This window comes from Staurois parvus, unplaced genomic scaffold, assembly GCF_062004578.1.
Source record: "Staurois parvus isolate SC_StPar_1 unplaced genomic scaffold, SC_StPar_1.0 ptg000159l, whole genome shotgun sequence".
Taxonomy (NCBI): Eukaryota; Metazoa; Chordata; class Amphibia; order Anura; family Ranidae; genus Staurois; species Staurois parvus.
Genome location: NW_028317955.1, coordinates 911,953 through 930,349, shown reverse-complemented (window position 1 = coordinate 930,349; position 18,397 = coordinate 911,953). Strand labels below are relative to the sequence as shown.

Genomic DNA, 18,397 nt, shown 5'->3' with positions numbered 1-18,397 from the left:
AACACTATATTTACCACATCCTGCATGTACCACTGGTGCAGTGTATTCTGGAAGTTGTAGTATGATGGCAGGTGGTGATGGAGCTGTCAGTCTGTACAAAACTCCAGCTGATGAACTAAGAGATTAAGGAAGGCCGTTTATAAACAAGTGGCAGTTAGAATTCTAAATAAATTCATCATTAACATCACTTAGACTAATTGATGTCAGATACACTGTCTGCCCAGACCTGAGCTTTAAAGTATATCTAAGCCCAAACCTTTTTTTTTTCTTACTGTTAAATGAGTGATGAGGGGTCAGACCAGCCATTCTCAGTCAGGGTTGTGTGGAACAGTAGGGGTCCTTGAGCTGTGACTGGCTGACCTCCCATTTAAGGGTGCCTGTATAGTTCCTGACCAATGCCACTTGGCAGAGCCAGTGCCATGACACCAGTGATCTACAGTATTCAGCTGCTGTAAGTGTGGCATTTAGACCTCGTGCACACTCAGGGTGTTTAGCTCCTGAGTCTCAGATTCCAGTGAGAAATCTGTGTTCCGAGCAATTGCCCTGGCCACATATGGCCCTACGTTAGTACCACTCAGAACAGCACCCAACTGCTGCATTTCAGAATCTCAGACTTTTACAGGATTCTGTGCCTGAAGTCCAGAACGTATGGGATCTCAGACAATGATTGTTGATGGTACTGACTTGTATTGTGTAGGGTGGACTTCATCTCTTCTTCCCCGAAGGAAGATAGAGCCGCAGAAATTCGCTGAAATCCTATACATTTACTTCAGCTCATTATCCCCTCCATTTGTTATCAGTATCCTTTATTGATTTGACTTATGTGGACCCGTTGTTCGATTTTCACAGCACAAATTGATAGTAAAAATGATTAAATCATGTTATTATTTTAAGTTCTAAGGACCTTTGCTTGCCATGAATGTAAAAGGGCTACTCTCACGTGATACTGGGAAGCATAAAATACATGTTGGTGTAAAACACCCACATTGTTTCTTGTACATTAGAGATTGAAGAAAGTCTAGTTTTCAGCCATACAGATCCAGTTTGATAGATGTGCAGCGAGGGGAGAAAAGAAAAAAGTATGCAGCTCTATAAGCGGAAAACAAAGGCCTGAATAATACAAATATGGCTGCTCTGTGATATATACTGTTATGTACATAGTGACACAGGTCCACTGGTGTGGAAGAGGCTTTAATGCCACTAAAGACATCTCAGTGTAAAATGGCTGTTAGCAAGCCATAAGCCAGGCCCCACTAACACTGGGAAACTGTGAAACCAAATCACAAATTGGAGTGGCAAACAGGACAAGGGGTTCTGATTAATACATGTAATAGCACGCAGATCTTTTAAAAGTGTAAAATTTAGTAGAGGTACACTTTAATTATTAGTACACAGTGGTTTGATTATGTACATCAAAAAAAAATCTTTCACTGATCTTAAAAAAAAAAATAAAAATGAAGAAAAAATAGATTACTTAAAGGGATTATATGCGTACCCTCCTGCTAAACTGCTGGTAAGATAGGTGTTGGGCGAAGCGGCTCTTCCCAGTCACTGGATTTGTCTTTTTATTAAAGACAAACAGCTGACTGCTCAGATAAAATACAGGTAAGTGAAATGTTTTATCTGCTAAAGAATTTGCATACTTCCACAACCTGTCCAGATTCCTGTAGACTTTTCACATATTTCAGGTCATACCCCGGGGCCCCCCTGTTTCCCCCACTTTGTCCTATTAATTCCAGAATTGACCTGATTCGTAGCGCTGTTCTCTGACCTCTAAATTGCCACCAATCACTATCCAGGTCTCACTGATTATAGTGAAAACATGACAATTATTAAATATAAAATATAATATATAAAAAGTGTATGTACACTTTTTATATATTACTTTTTATATTTAATAATGGTCATGTTTTCACCAATCAATCTACTAGCTACTGTTCAAACATGCGCACAAAATGTCATCTTCTTTATAGCATGTTTTTATGTGTATTCACATATCTACAGTGAATTTCTGTATATACAGTGGGGCAAAAAAATATTTAGCCACCAATTGTGCAAGTTCTCCCACTTAAAAAGATGAGAGAGGCCTGTAATTGGCATCATAGGTAGACCTCAACTATGAGAGACAAAATGAGAAAAAAAATCCAGAAAGAATTTATTTTGCAAATTATGGTTGAAAATAAGTATTTGGTCAATATCAAAAGTTCATCTCAATACTTTGTTATATATCCTTTGTTGGCAATGACAGAGGTCAAACGTTTCCTGTAAGTCTTCACAAGGTTGGCACACACTTTTGCTGGTATGTTGGCCCATCCTCCATGCAGATCTCCTCTAGAGCAGTGATGTTTTGGGGCTGTCGCTGGGCAACACGGACTTTCAACTCCCTCCAAAGGTTTTCTATTGGGTTGAGATCTGGAGACTGGCTAGGCTACTCCAGGACCTTGAAATGCTTCTTACGAAGCCTCTCCTTCGTTGCCCGGGCGGTATGTTTGGAATCATTGGCATGTTGGAAGACCCAGCCACGTTTCATCTTCAATGCCCTTGCTGATGGAAGGAGGTTTGCACTCAAAATCTCACGATACATGGCCCCATTCATTCTGTCCTGTACATGGATTAGTCGTCCCGGTCCCTTTGTGGAGAAACGGCCCCAAAGCATGATGTTGCCACCCCCATGCTTCACAGTAGGTATGGTGTTTTTGGATGCAACTCAGCATTCTCTCTCCTCCAAACACGACGAGTTGTGTTTCTACCAAACAGTTCTATTTTGGTTTCATCTGACCATATGACATTCTCCCAATCCTCTTCTGGATCATCCAAATGCTCTCTAGCAAACTTCAGACGGGCCCGGACATGTACTGGCTTAAGCAGGGGGACACGTCTGGCACTGCAGGATCTGAGTCCCTGGCGGCGTAGTGTGTTACTGATGGTAGCCTTTGTTACGTTGGTCCCAGCTCTCTGCAGGTCATTCACTAGGTTTCCCCGTGTGGTCCTGGGATTTTTGCTCACCGTTCATGTGATCATTTTGACTCCACGGGGTGAGATCTTGCGTGGAGCCCCAGATCGAGGGAGATTATCAGTGGTCTTGTATGTCTTCCATTTTATAATTATTGCTCCCACAGTTGATTTGTTCACACCAAGCTGCTTGCCTATTGCAGATTCAGTCTTCCCAGCCTGGTGCAGGTCTACAATTTTGTTTCTGGTGTCCTTCGACAGCTCTTTGGTCTTCACCATAGTGGAGTTTGGAGTGTGACTGTTTGAGGTTGTGGACAGGTGTCTTTTATACTGATAACAAGTTCAAACAGGTGCCATTGATACAGGTAATGAGTGCAGGACAGAGGAGCCTCTTAAAGAAGAAGGTACAGGTCTGTGAGAGCCAGAAATCTTGCTTGTTTGTAGGTGACCAAATACTTATTTTCTATCATAATTTGCAAATAAATTCTTTCCAAATCAGCCAATATGATTGTCTGGATTTTTTTTTCTCATTTTGTCTCTCATAGTTGAGGTCTACCTATGATGCCAATTACAGGCCTCTCATCTTTTTAAGTGGGAGAACGTGCACAATTGGTGGCTGACTAAATACTTTTTTGCCCCACTGTACATGTTTATTGTGAAACATTGCCCCCACCTTCTATGGGCTGTGTGTTCTGCCCATTTATGAAGGCTCACACATAGATGTGGACTATTTATTGGAGGGCTCTCTGTCTGATTAGCTCTGATGAAGAAGGGACCCCCTTTTGAAACACGTCAGCTTCATCCTGAGAGTCTCCCCTTCTGATGGGATTCGCACATGTCACCTAATTCAGGGATTTGTTTCTGGGAATTTATATGCCTGTTGTATTGCTACTCTTGTGAGTATATTTAATATATCAATAAATCTACGAATTGCTTACTGAGGTAATGCGAAAGGTTAGTGCGCTCTGTTTTTTGTTCTTTACTACAGTTTTTATATCGAGCTTCCCCAGCTTTTGCATTAGAGCTGCACAACCTTTGATCGGTACTGGAGGAACTTCCATACTTTATATTGGTCCATCGGTCCTCTACTGATCTGGGTCCTTGAGTGCAGGAGGTGTTGTATCTGTCTCAAGTCTCATGAGACAAGACCTCCTTGGCAGCATCCATTGTTGCCTTGAGAACAGAGAATATGGGCAGTGTTGGGCAGAAGGAAGGAATTTGGGCTGAAGGAGGTGCTAGACTTTCCATCGCCTTGTGTGTATGGTGGTGGTGGCGGCGGAGGGGACTGAAAAATGAAGACATTTGGCAGGCTGCAGCATTACTGCCAAGGGACATGACTTTGTGGATTATTTTCTAATTGAATGTCATTCCTTCCCACATGTATGTAAGGTTCCTTCCTACACCAACCATTTTCAACCAGAGCTCTATGAAACCCCAGGGTTCCTGCAGACGTTGCTAGGGGTTCCTTGAGCTGTGACTACTTGACTTCCCATTTGATGGTGTCTGCATAGTTTCAAGGCCAACGCCACTTGGCAGAGTCAGCATGACTCCAATGATCTTTGTAGCTATCTGAAAGGGTGGCATTCTGACCACCACTGTGAGGGAAGCATTCTTCTAACTAGCCAAAGTAAGGGGCATTTCCCCATTGATTCCCAATAAATTGTTTTTTTTTATTGGGGTTCCCTGAGAACTGAACATTCTTTCAATGGTTCTTCTGGGAACAAAAGGTCAAGAAAGACTACTTTATACCATTAATGCTGCCAGAGAGGTAGGTCTGCCCATGCAGTGAACAAGTAACAGATTCAACAGAGGTGTCCCTATTACAGGAAGTGATAAGATAACCTATACTGGCAGGACCAACACCTAATACAACTATGTTACAGGGGGGATTTAGAGAAATAAAACTGCTGTGTTAATGCTACTGAAAGACTGCATCATTATGTTGAACGTCATTTTTGTGTTTGCCTCTACTTTTACTTTTGTCTTTATTTCTACTTTGTGTGCTTCTTTAGGTGAAGCTGTTGCTTTGTATTGGAATGCACAGGTTCACTTTAGGTGTCACATCTCAGTAAAGAAGTGTTCCAAGAATGACTGACATACCCAGTGTTATATTGCTGGAATGAACATACATTTCTGATACCTTGTTTGATGAACCTTGACAAATTCTGGGACATGGGCCATGCACAAATTTAAACATTTTCATGCAAACTTGTCCCTATATATTGATTTACATTCGGATGTGCTGGTCATCATTTACTTGAGAGGACAGAATGTGTACATATATGACCATATACAGTTGCAAGAAAAAGTATGTGAACCCCTTGGGATTACGTGGAGTTTTGCACGAATTGGGCATAAAATGTGCTCTGAACGTCATCTAAGTCACAACAATAGAAGAACACAGTCTGCTGAACATAATACTACACAAACATTAGATGTTGCCATGGTTCAATTGCACATAACATGTAAACATTCACAGTGCAGGGAGGAAAAAGTATGTGAGGCCCTAGCTTAATGACTTCTCCCAGAGCTAATTGGAGCCAGGAGTGAGCCAACCTTGACTCCAATCAGTGTGACGATATTGGATGTGTTGCTGACAGCTGTCCTGCCCTTAAAAAACACACACCTGTTTTGGGTTTACTGGTTTCAAGATGTGTCTGATGTGAACCATGCCTCGCAGAAAAGAGCTCTCAGAAGACCTACGATCAAGAATTGTTTACTTGCATGAAGCTGGAAAGGGTTACAAAAGTATCTCCAAAAGCCTTGATGTTCATGTGTCCACGGTAAGACAGACTGTCTACAAATGGAGAAAGTTTAGCACTGTTGCTACTCTCCCTAGGCGTGGTCGTCCTGTAAAAATGACTGCAAGAGCACAGCGCAGAATGCTGCATGAGGTAAAGAAGAATCCCAGAGTGTCAGCTAAAGACCTACAGAAATCTCTGGCACATGCTAACATTTTTGTTGACACATCTACAATAAGGAAAACATTAAACAAGAATGGAGTACATGGGAGGCCACCACGGAGGAAGCCATTGCTGTCCAACAAGAATATTGCAGCACGTTTGAAGTTTGCAAAAGAGCACCTGGATGTTCCACAGCACTACTGGCAGAATATACTGTGGACAGAGGAAACCAAGATTGAGTTGTTTGTGAAGAACACACAACACTATGTGTGGAGAAAAAAAGGCACAGCACACCAACATCAAAACCTCATCCCCACTGTAAAACATGGCGGAGGGAGCATCATGGTTTGGGGCTGCTTTGCCTCCTCAGGGCCTGGACGGATTGTTGTCATTGATGGGAAAATGAATTCCAGAGTTTATCAAGACATTTTGCAGGAAAACATACGACCATCTGTCCGCCAACTGAAGCTCTGCAGAGGATGGGTGATGCAACAGGACAATGACCCAAAGAATACAAGTAATTCAACAAAACAATGGCTGCAACAGCACAGAATACGCCTTCTGGAGTGGCCCAGTCAGAGTCCTGACCTCAACCCGATTGAAATGCTGTGGCATGACCTTAAGAGAGTGATTCACACCAGACAAGAATATTGCTACACTGAAACAGTTTTGAGAAGAGGAGTGGTCCAAAATTACTACAGATCGTTGTGCAGGTCTGATCTGCAACTATTGGAAACGTTTGGTTGAGGTTATTGCTGCCAAAGGAGGGTCAACCAGTTATTAAGTCCAAAGGTTCACATACTTTTTCCTCCCTGCACTGTGAATGTTTACATGTTATGTTATGTGCAATTAAACCATGGCAACATGTTTGTGTAGTATTATGTTCAGCAGACTGTGTTCTTCTATTGTTGTGACTTAGATGACGTTCAGAGCACATTTTATGCCCAATTCATGCAAAACACCACATAATCCCAAGGGGTTCACATACTTTTTCTTGCAACTGTATGCCAACCAACTAACCTGGATTTCCTGGGATAATTTTGCATCTTTCTCTCTGTCCCCCATGCTGTGTTCTGGGCCATGTCCTGGGGTCACAGCATCAACCATATTTGAGTTACTGAACATACGCAGTAACTCAAAAAAGGCATTCATTGTGAGTGGACTGTCTTCGCATAATTAGAGGTAGGGTCTGGGTGAGACCAACCCATAAAGTGGTGTGATGGGCAGTCCCTGCAAATTCAGAGGAGAGATCTGGGTGAGACCAACCCATAAAGTAGGTGTGATTTGGGCTCGCCCATGTAGAAAGTGGGCTGATGAAATGTGAACTATAGGCAAGGTCAACAGTGTACCGGGATATGGGACCATAATGTTGGTAAGTATGCATACTGTATAACCCGTGTGCTTTGTTCCTCACAGGCTGCAGACAGTAGATTATGCAATATTCTCATTTTAAACTCATGAGATGTACTCAATAAATATCAAACCATCTGCTAGTCTGCAGTTATCTTTTTAAATACTTTTATGACTAAAGTGACAACAAAACTAAGTGTAAAAAACACTCACTGTATCCACAATAGGACATTTCACATTTTAACTGCTGTTACTGTAAAGAAAGCTTTCCATATGTTATACCTGAGGTCCTCCATAATCCTTATCTATTGAATTGCCCTGCTCTGCACCCTTTTCAGCTCTGCAAAATCCTTTTATGTTACACAGTTACACAGTCAGTCCGGCTGAAAAAAGACAAAAGTCCATCTATTTCAGCCATTAAAAAAAAAAAGTTCTAATCCTATACCCACAGTTGATCCAGGGGATGGCAAAAAGAAACCCAGCAAAGCATGATCCAAGTTGCTCCTGCAGGGGAATAAAATTCCTTCCTGATCCCCAAGAGACAAATTGGATATTCCCTGAATCAACTTTTCCTATAATTGTTAGTATCCAGTTGTAAGGGACCGCCCGGCGGTACCACTAGCACTCCACTGGTCGGATGTTCCCAGCGCACGGAGTCTAAGCCCCAGGGTACTTGTTCACCAGGGCCCCTGATGGTGGGGATGGACTTGGAGTACCCCAGGACCAGGTCGTGGCTACTGAGGACACCCGTCAGTGGTAGGGGTATTCGCCAGGGGCTCCCACGGGAGAGAGCCAGGTATGAGGAGGTCTGGAGACCCCGTAGAGAGGGACGGATGGATGGATGGCTGAGTAGGAGCAGGGTCATACAAGCCGGGTCGGTAACTATGGGGACGGTGCGGTACAGAGCAGCGGGCAGAGAATAGTCGGGTCACACGCCAGGTCAGCAACAGCAGGTCAGATCCAATAGGGGGCATACAGGAGAGAGGTCAGGCAAGCAAGGGTCAAAACAGGAGAAAACAGCAAGGTCAGGGCACAATCCGGGTCAGCAACTTACTTCAGACAGGTTCACAGGATACAAAAGACCAAAAGGCACTGAATGACAGCTCAGGGCCGTTTAAATATCCCGCCCTGCGCTGTCATTGGTGCCAGGCGCGCGCCCGCGGTCACTACTGCGCATGCGCGAACCTGATTGCCGCGGTCGGCCAAGTCCCGGCGCTCGCGTACAGGGAGGTGTACTGCGCCTGCGCCGGGACCAGCGGCGCGACGATCCCCGACACCAGTTATATTCTGTGTATCTAAGAAACAATCCAGGACTTTTTTAAAGCAATCCACTGAACTGGCCAGAACCATCTCTTGAGAGAGTCTATTCCACATTTTCACAGCTCTTACTGTGAAGAAACCTTTCCGTATTTGGAGATTAAATCTCTTTTCCTCCAGATGTAAAGAGTGCCCCCCTTGTCCTCTGTGATGACCTCAGGGTGAATAGCTGTACACCAGGTTCACTATATGAACCACTGATGTATTTATACATGGAGATCATATCCCCCCCTTATGTATTATACATGGAGATCATATCCCCCCTTATGTAATATACATGGAGATCATATCCCCCCTTATGTATTATACATGGGGATCATATCCCCCCTTATGTATAATACATGGATATCATATCCCCCCCTTATGTATTATACATGGAGATCATATCCCCCCTTATGTATTATACATGGAGATCATATCTCCCCCTTATGTATTATACATGGAGATCATATCCCCCCTTATGTAATATACATGGAGATCATATCCCCCCTTATGTATTATACATGGAGATCATATCCCCCTTATGTAATATACATGGAGATCATATCCCCCCCTTATGTATTATACATGGAGATCATATCCCCCCTTATGTATTATACATGGAGATCATATCTCCCCCTTATGTATTATACATGGAGATCATATCCCCCCTTATGTAATATACATGGAGATCATATCCCCCCTTATGTAATATACATGGAGATCATATCCCCCCTTATGTATTATACATCAAGATCATATCCCCCCTTATGTATTATACATGGTGATCATATCCCCCTTATGTATTATACATGGAGATCATATCCCCCCCTTATGTATTATACATGGTGATCATATCCCCCCTTATGTATTATACATGGAGATCATATCCCCCCTTATGTATAATACATGGTGATCATATCCCCCCTTATGTATTATACATGGAGATCATATCCCCCCTTATGTATTATACATGGAGATCATATCCCCCCTTATACATAAGGGGGGATATGATCTCCATGTATAATACATAAGGGGGGATATGATCTCCATGTATAATACATAATACATGGGGATCATATCCCCCCTTATGTATTATACATGGATATCATATCCCCCCCTTATGTATTATACATGGATATCATATCCCCCCCTTATGTATTATACATGGAGATCATATCCCCCCTTATGTATTATACATGGAGATCATATCCCCCCTTATGTATTATACATGGATATCATATCCCCCCCTTATGTATTATACATGGAGATCATATCCCCCCTTATGTATTATACATGGTGATCATATCCCCCCTTATGTATAATACATGGAGATCATATCCCCCCTTATGTATAATACATGGAGATCATATCCCCCCTTATGTATTATACATGGAGATCATATCCCCCCTTATGTATTATACATGGAGATCATATCCCCCCTTATGTATTATACATGGGGATCATATCCCCCCTTATGTATAATACATGGATATCATATCCCCCCTTATGTATTATACATGGATATCATATCCCCCCCTTATGTATTATACATGGAGATCATATCCCCCCCTTATGTATTATACATGGAGATCATATCCCCCCTTATGTATTATACATGGAGATCATATCCCCCCCTTATGTATTATACATGGAGATCATATCCCCCCCTTATGTATTATACATGGAGATCATATCCCCCTTATGTATTATACATGGTGATCATATCCCCCTTATGTATAATACATGGAGATCATATCCCCCCTTATGTATAATACATGGAGATCATATCCCCCCCTTATGTATTATACATGGAGATCATATCCCCCCCTTATGTATTATACATGGAGATCATATCCCCCCTTATGTATTATACATGGAGATTATATCCCCCCTTATGTATTATACATGGAGATTATATCCCCCCTTATGTATTATACATGGAGATCATATCCCCCCTTATGTATTATACATGGAGATTATATCCCCCCTTATGTATTATACATGGTGATCATATCCCCCTTAATCTCCTTTTCTCAAGAGAGAATAAATTCAGTTCCTCTAATCTTTCCTCATAACTGATCTCCTCCATGCCTCTTATCAGTTTGGTTGCCCTTCTCTGTACTTTCTCCAGTTCTCCAATGTTCTTTTTGTGAATTGGTGCCCAAAACTGAACTGCATATTCCAGATGAGGTATTACTAATGATTTGTACCGGGGTAATATGATATCTCTCTCTCTGGAGTCTATACCTCTTTTAATACAAGAGAGGATTTTGCTCGCTTTAGAATCCTCAGCTTGGCATTGCATGTCATTATTAAGCTTGTGATCTACCAGAACCCCCAGATCCTTCTTCACCATTGAATCCCCAGTTGTACTCCCCCTAAATTATGTGATCTGGTATCATGAACCGTACTGTATATTTAAGATGAGGTCTTACTAATGCTATAGCTTACTAATGCTATGTACTACTAATAATTGCACAGGAATATATTTCCATTCCTCTCTATTATATGCCTCTTTTGAAGCCCAGTGAACCCCCATGAGGTGTGCTTTGGTGGCGTGGGCTCACAGGAGGTGAGCTGAATGAGAACCAGACCCTCAAGATGAGTGCCATCTAGTGGACAGGCTGACATTCTGAGGGGGGAGAGCACTGGAGAGAAGGTGAGTTTTGCAGTGGGGAACGTATTTTTTTATCATTTATAATAAATATTACCTTTTAGAGTTGAGAGAAATGGATTTATATGTTGTCACATTGCACAGCCAGGCAGGTAACCCCTGAACAAGGTGTGTGCAGGGCCCTAAATAAAGTTTATTTCTTCACCTTGAATTTTTTTTTTGGGTGGCGGGGCGGACAAGAGATTATATCTATACAAAGGGCTGATGGGATAAAAGCTAGCGTAACAAGTAAAGATGGTCTCCCAAGGGGTTCAATAATTGACTGCGGTACACCACCTCCTCCTCCTCCGTGCTCATCTGGAGGAGTCTCCATCCATCTATGATCTCTTTGTTAAAAGACAAGTCAATAGCTGATAATTAGCTTCTTCTGGCTGACCCAGAGAGCAGTGAAAACTCTTACCTCCCATGAGAAATAGCAGCCCGGCCACATATTGCATTAGGTCATGCTGCTTACAACAGCCCAGCACCCCTATCAGCCACCCAAACAGGATGATAGACACCGCCATTCCGATGAAGCCAGCTGTCATCCGCCGCAGGTCTGGGGGAGGGAGAGAAAAAAAAAGACACAAGAGAGTTAATGGCATGTACATTGTCACTGCATCATTGGTCAGGGGGCAACTTCAGGGTCAGCTGTTCAGCATTAGCAGAAAATGATTGTGTATTTGTGTATTACTTTGAGTTATTACTGTCAGGTTTATCAGATGTGACCTTTACATTTGCTGTTTCATATTTCGGATATTGCAGATGAGGAGAGGACTGGACTGGGGGAAGAGGGTGGGGTAGGTAGGTAGGTGTGCTTTTTCCTCCCAGGCCTGTACAATTGAGACATCTATCTATCTATCTATCTATCTATCTATCTATCAGGAATACTACCTCATTCCAGACGTTCTGCTTTAAAGATTGGTCCCCCGCTCCCTAAAGGTGCCAATCATTAATGGGGAGTGGGGGACCAGTGGGGGGACAGTGTACCGAAATTGACAGGAACCCACTCCCACTTCCGCTGCAATTGCCTGGGTGATCAGAAGTGGAGGTTGTCCTTCTATCCTCCCTCCTCGTAGTCTTGTGGGACACGTGACAGGTCCCAGAAGATGACAGGGCCATTCAGGAAGAGCAGCGCTACTCGCACATGCGCAGTGGGCACCCGCCTGTGAAGCCGCAAGCTGTCACAGCCGGGTTCCCACACCGAAGATGCCAGCGCCTGGAATACAGGACGGCCGGTGAAATGGGCTGTTGCAGGGGCATGGTGGGACAGGTGAGTGGCTGTTATTAAAAATCAGCAGCTACAGTTTTTGTAGCTGCTGCCTTTTATTTTTTTTACAGAGGGAGTGGAACTCCGCTTTAAATCCCAATAAGAGCAGGACCCACATTCAGATGCTGGGTGTTATATAACGATCCAGTGCTGGGATAAGATCTGTCAGTATGCAAGGGCATGGATGCAAAAGTGCACCCCTCCCCCACCTAGGTTGGATGGAGATTGCACATCCGCACATAGAGGCCAAGATAGCGCAAGGCGCAGCAGTGACCGATCAAACTGACAGCTCAGTCCTGCAGAGAACACTGGGAGAGGGTGGCTCTTGTTCTGTAATCAGTTTAGCACTGCTGCCACTTTGACAGCTGTTCATTGTGCTCACTTTACCAGGTGCACACAGCACTGAAGATACAGAGCTGGCGGCTGTCACACTGACAGCAGAGCTCCTCTGTCTACAGGAGGAGAGTGGCGCTCTTCCAGTGTAATCTGCAGGACTAGACGGTCAGTTTGACACCTTGGACCTGCACAGCGCTGGAGATATCCAGGGCAATGTGGAGGCAGGAGAGGCTCCCACTACCAGCTGTGCCCCCCCACCAAGGACAGCACTGAAGGCAGATTCCTCTTCCTCGCCCTGTAGCTATCTGCTGCCTGTTCAGACCTGTGAGCTTCCAACATGGACCTCCTTTATGAGCTCTGAGATGCAGACAACTGCAAAAGAAAGCAAAGCTGGAAGATATTTTCATTTATTGAACAAAGCTAAATTATTATAGAGGATTTATATAGCGCCAACAGTTTGCTCAGTGCTTTACAATATAACGGGAGACAATACAGTTCAATACAAGAGGGTTAGGAGGGCCTGATCCTTGGAGCTTACAATCTAAGAGTAAATAAGGATCATTTGTAGTGATGGCATGGTATTAAATTATTTTATATAGGGGAGTCTATATTATTTTCACAGAGAGGCAGTAATCTTGTTCAGCTCTCAAAAGTACTTCCTCCTGTACTTTTCTTCATCTGCTTAAAGTGGGTCTAAAGGCAGAAGGTTTTTACCTTAATGCTTTCTATGCATTAAGGTAAAAAAAAAAACCTCCTGCATGCAGCTTCACCCCCAGCCCCCCTCTCCCCCCCAAAACTTACCTGAGCCAGATTTTGATCAAGCGCTCTCTCTGCCGTCACCCCGCTCATTGGACAGAGAGCCATTGACTCCCACTACTCTCAATCACAGCCAGTGAGGAGGGAGAGGCCGAGCCTTGCCGCACCCTGTATGTCAATGGCCACACAAAGCCAGCTTGGGAACACCAGTGGGGGACCCAAGAACAGGTAGATTGGGGCTGCTCTGTGCAAAACCAATGCATAGAGCGGGTAAGTATGAAATATTTGGCATAAAAAAAATGACTTTAGAATAACTTCAAATCCCGCTTGTTTTTTTTTTTAGCATACATACAGTATATACTATATGTAAAAGATGTGCTAGAATAAAACCACTTTTTTTTAGGACTGCTTACACCGTATACCATGGCCATCACTATGGAACCGTGGCACACACTGTGTGGTGCAATTTTTCTATTGTCCTTCTATTGAAGAATCCATTGGTTGTGTTTGCTTCCCAGACCAAAGGTTCCCAGTCCTCCTTCCCCCAAGCTATTGACCAGATAGAAATTCTCCCTCTATCCTCCCAATTACTTCTTTATGGAAGACACCACAATCACCTTGTTACTGAACAATTATTATCTACAAAAAAAAAAAAAATCTATAGGCAATTAGACCACTTAGACTCTGTACTGTTTTTAATCACAATGAACAGACTGAGAGGCTTGCAGAGAAAGAGGAACAGTACAACACAGTCACTGTGCTCTGCTACTAAGCAGGAAGCATAATCTGCATATGGAACAAGCTGCAAACTCCAACTAGATAAACATTTATTAAAACATCAACCTACTGGTCAGATTTTTTACCAGGATGATTATGTTCACATGTACAGTATATACAAAGCCTGGGGGGATTTGTAAAGGACCAGTTTACCCACAAATGATAGTTTGGTTACAGATGGTGTGGCTGGATCAATCAGCCCTTGGCATCTTTGATAATTCAGTGGGGATATCTACCTGACACAATTCCCGGCTCTGTTCCTATAGCACCTTTGTGTGTTCCTGCTCCTGGTTCATGCTTTATGAAATAATGAAAAATTCAGCAGGCATTGTGGGTGTGCAGGTCCGGGAACTCAGAGTAGAGATCTCCACAAGAAAGTCCCTAAGAGATATAGGAAACTGTCAAATGGTTAACCTCTCCACTGAATGATCAGTTTTAGGTGGACTTACTCTTTAAAGGCACAGTCCATCTGCATACCATGTTTCATGTTACATCCATATTTAAGACGTAGCATGAAAAATGGCCACAAACCTACAACCGCCCCCCCCCCCCCCCCCATTTAGCCCCACTGTGTATGGTCCTGCCTGCATAGCCTCGTCCACCATTCCTGGGGATCTGTAAACAGGAAAGCCAGCCATACATGGGTCGAATTCTGAAAGAATTTTTTTTTCGAAAATCTTTTCTAAGAATTTTATTTTGAATTTAGCACCATTAGTGGGTCACATCAACAGCCGATTTTCGAGCAACCATCGAATTTGAGTCAGTGGGCATGTTGGAAATTTTTTTAAAAACTAATGAATTTCAAATCAATGATGGGAGAATCCTGTGAGAAATATAAATGAAAAAGAAATGAGCCTGGAAACCTGTGACCTGGAAAGAAAATAAAATTCTTGGCCACAAATTCTTTTCTGTAATTGAAGGCTTGGTTGTTTGAATTTCAAAATCAATGGTGGCTCCATCAGATTACAAAACACGAAATTTCCAATTTTCTAGTAAATTTGTTCTGAATTTGACCCATGTATGGCTTGCAGAAGACTACAAGCCTCATCTGCCACCACGGCACAGGGACTCTGATATCATGCCGGCACAAGTGAGATGACATCATTGCACTTGCAGTCCATTGTTTACTTTCTGCAGCCCATAACAGAAGGTCCATACCTCTGTACAGACCAAGGGCTGGGATATAAACAATGCAGGAGCCTAGGCATTGCGGGTTCGATGCATCGATCACAGCTGCAATGCTCTGTAGGCTCGAAAGCAAAAATTTAATGAACACACTTTTTTTAATTTTATTAACATGATCATGTTTATTACATTTTTGCAAAACAACTTTTTTATATAACTGAGGAACTAATAAGATTTACAAATATCATTATAAAAGTTATACCTGCGCTGAAATGGAAATTTATTTAGATTAAATTAGAAATGTATTTAGAAATCTCCACGTCTCCTGTGAAGCCTATTACTCTATCAAGGCTAAAGAAGACTTAAATGTGATAAATGGCAAAATATCCAACTTTTATTTTACATACTTTCTGATTGGATAAATTGGTTCAAGGTGAATTCCAGGTATAACACTTTTTACATTGTTACATTAGTCTAGTTTGCATCAATGTAAGTATGGGTATGGGCAGCACAGTGGCTAAATGGTTAGCACTTCTGCCTGGCAGTACTAGGGTCATTGGTTTGAACCCCAACCACGGCACCACCTGTTTGGAGTTTGCATGTTCTCCCTGTGCCTGTGTGGGTTTCCTCTGGGTACTCCAGTTTCCTCCCACACACCAAAGACATGCTGGTAGGTGAATTGGCTCCTGTCCAAACTGTCCCTAGTATGTGTATGTATGAATGTAAGTTAGGGACCTTAGATTGTACACCCCTTGAGGGTTAGGGACTGATGTGAATGTACAATATATATGTAAAGTGCTGTGTAAATTGACGGCGCTATATAAGTACCTGAAATAAATAAATAAAATAAATACGTGTGGGATTCCCCTGAAGGCTGGAAATCACTATAGTAGATACTGCTAGTATAGTGATCTCACTTGCTTCCAGATCTCATGCCAAGCGGTGGTCCAGCTGCTCGTTGAACACAGAAAGTTGCTCATTCAGTTTCAGTTGCCATTCCAGGAACACTTTGCATTTTCTCTATGGATGCAAAGCAATCTCTGATTGGATGAGGTTGAGAGGCGAATGGTGACGTCATGATGGTTTTTGAGGGGTTTTTTTAGTTTTTTTTTTTCAAAATTTGTTTTCTTGGTGTTTATAAAAATACTCTACAAAACAGAGCCTTTGAGCAACCCCAGCTCAAAAGAAAACAACATAAAAGAACAATCCCAACTGTAGTCACAATTCCAGTACCTCTCAGATTGTATTTTTGAATTTGCTGTTAAAATTATAAAATTAACCAGCCATTAAAGGCCTTACCTTAACATGCTTACAGACCAAATATTGGTTTATATTAGGCCTATAAGCCCTTTAAAGCTCAACTTGAGCCAAGATTTCTTATTTTGTTTTTGATAGAGCAGCACAGAAGCGTTAGAGCAGGGGTCCACAAATGTCCAACAAAGGGCCTGTGTTTCAGTCTTTAGGTGGGCCAGATTGTGGCCAGTGGGTGTAGAAAGTGCCCTGGCATCAATCCTCCATGGGAGTAATCAATACCTCAGGCTCAATGGCAGTAAAATAAAAATAAATAACCTAGTGCTTGTGGTGAGAGGGAGGAGGAATAATGCCCCATCATTGGTGTCAGTGGGAGGAATTGTGCTCTATCAATGGTGTCAGTTGAAGGCATTATGCCCCAACGTTGGTGGCAGTGGGTGAAATGGTGCCTCTTCAGTTGTGTCAGTGGGAGGATTAGTGCCCCATCAATGGTGTCTGTGGGAGGAATTCTGCCCTATTGTTGGTGTCAGTGAGAGGAATTGTGCTCCATTAATGGTGTCAGTTGAAGGCATTATGCCCAATGTTGGTGTCAGTTGCTGAAATAGTGCCCCTTCAACTTTGTCAGCGTGAGGATTAGGGCCTCATCAATGGTGTCAGCGGGAGGAATAGTGCCCCATCAATGGTGTCAGTGGGAGGAATAGTGCCCCATCAATGGTGTCAACGGGAGGAATAGTGCTCCATCAATGGTGTCAGCAGGAGGAATTGTGCCCCATCAATGGTGTCAGCAGGAGGAATTGTGCCCCATCAATGGTGTCAGTAGGAGGAACTGTGCCCCATCAATGACATCAGTGGGGGGGGGGGATTAGTGCCCCATTAAATAAGTCAGCAGGAGGATTTGTACCCCATCAATAGTAATAGTGGGTGGAATTGTACCCCATCAATAGTAATAGTGGGTGGAATTGTACCCCATCAATGGTGTCAATGGAAGGATCTGTACCCCTGCAATGGTGTTAGTGGGGAGAATTGTGTCCCATCAATGGTGTCAATGGGAGAATTGTACCCCATCAATGGTATTAGTAGGTGGAGTTTTACCCCATCAATGGTGTCAATGGAAGGAATTGTACCCCTGCAATGGTGTTAGTGGGGGAATTGTGTCTCATCAATGGTGTCAATGGGAGGAATTGTAGCCCATCAATGGCATTAGGAGGATTCGTGACCCATCAGTTGTGTCAAGGAGAGGAATTTTTCCCCATCGCTGGTGTCCGTGAAAGGATTATTAGCATTTGTGTCAGTAGACTGAATAGTTCCCTATTACAGAAGTAGCAAGAATTGTGCCATGAGGACCAGATAAAGAGCCATATCTGACCCGTGGGCCACAGTGTACCTAGAGCCTCTGTTAGTTTTTTATTGCAATTTGCGTCTTTGTTGGACAGTAGACTTTGCCTCCTCCTATTTGTGCTAGTCAAGAGTCATCACCGAGGGAAACAGGCATAGCTTGCTGTGCTGGTTTACAAGCCCTGCACTGGCCTACATTTTCTTTCTGCTTATCTGGCACTGTGGTAGATGTTGCTAACCCATAGGAAAGGATGTTTATAATATCTTTAAAAATGAAACCGGCAGGGATCTGAAATAAAATTTCACAATAACCTTAGGATATATATACTACACCTATTTATTAAACAAAGCCTTAAACCCCAAATCCTGACAGCAAAAGGACCAGAAATC

The 18,397-nt window shown here is 42.9% G+C and overlaps 1 protein-coding gene across 1 annotated transcript in view; it reads right to left on the bottom strand.

Annotated features, from left to right (window-relative positions):
* Positions 1–18,397, bottom strand: part of LOC149463082 (transmembrane protein 178B) — a 94,846-nt gene that overhangs the window by 3,406 nt on the left and 73,043 nt on the right. Inside the window, exon 3 of the mRNA XM_089675798.1 lies at positions 11,579–11,716. Coding sequence (XP_089531924.1) covers positions 11,579–11,716 — 138 coding nt within the window. The remainder of the gene's footprint in view (positions 1–11,578; positions 11,717–18,397) is intronic.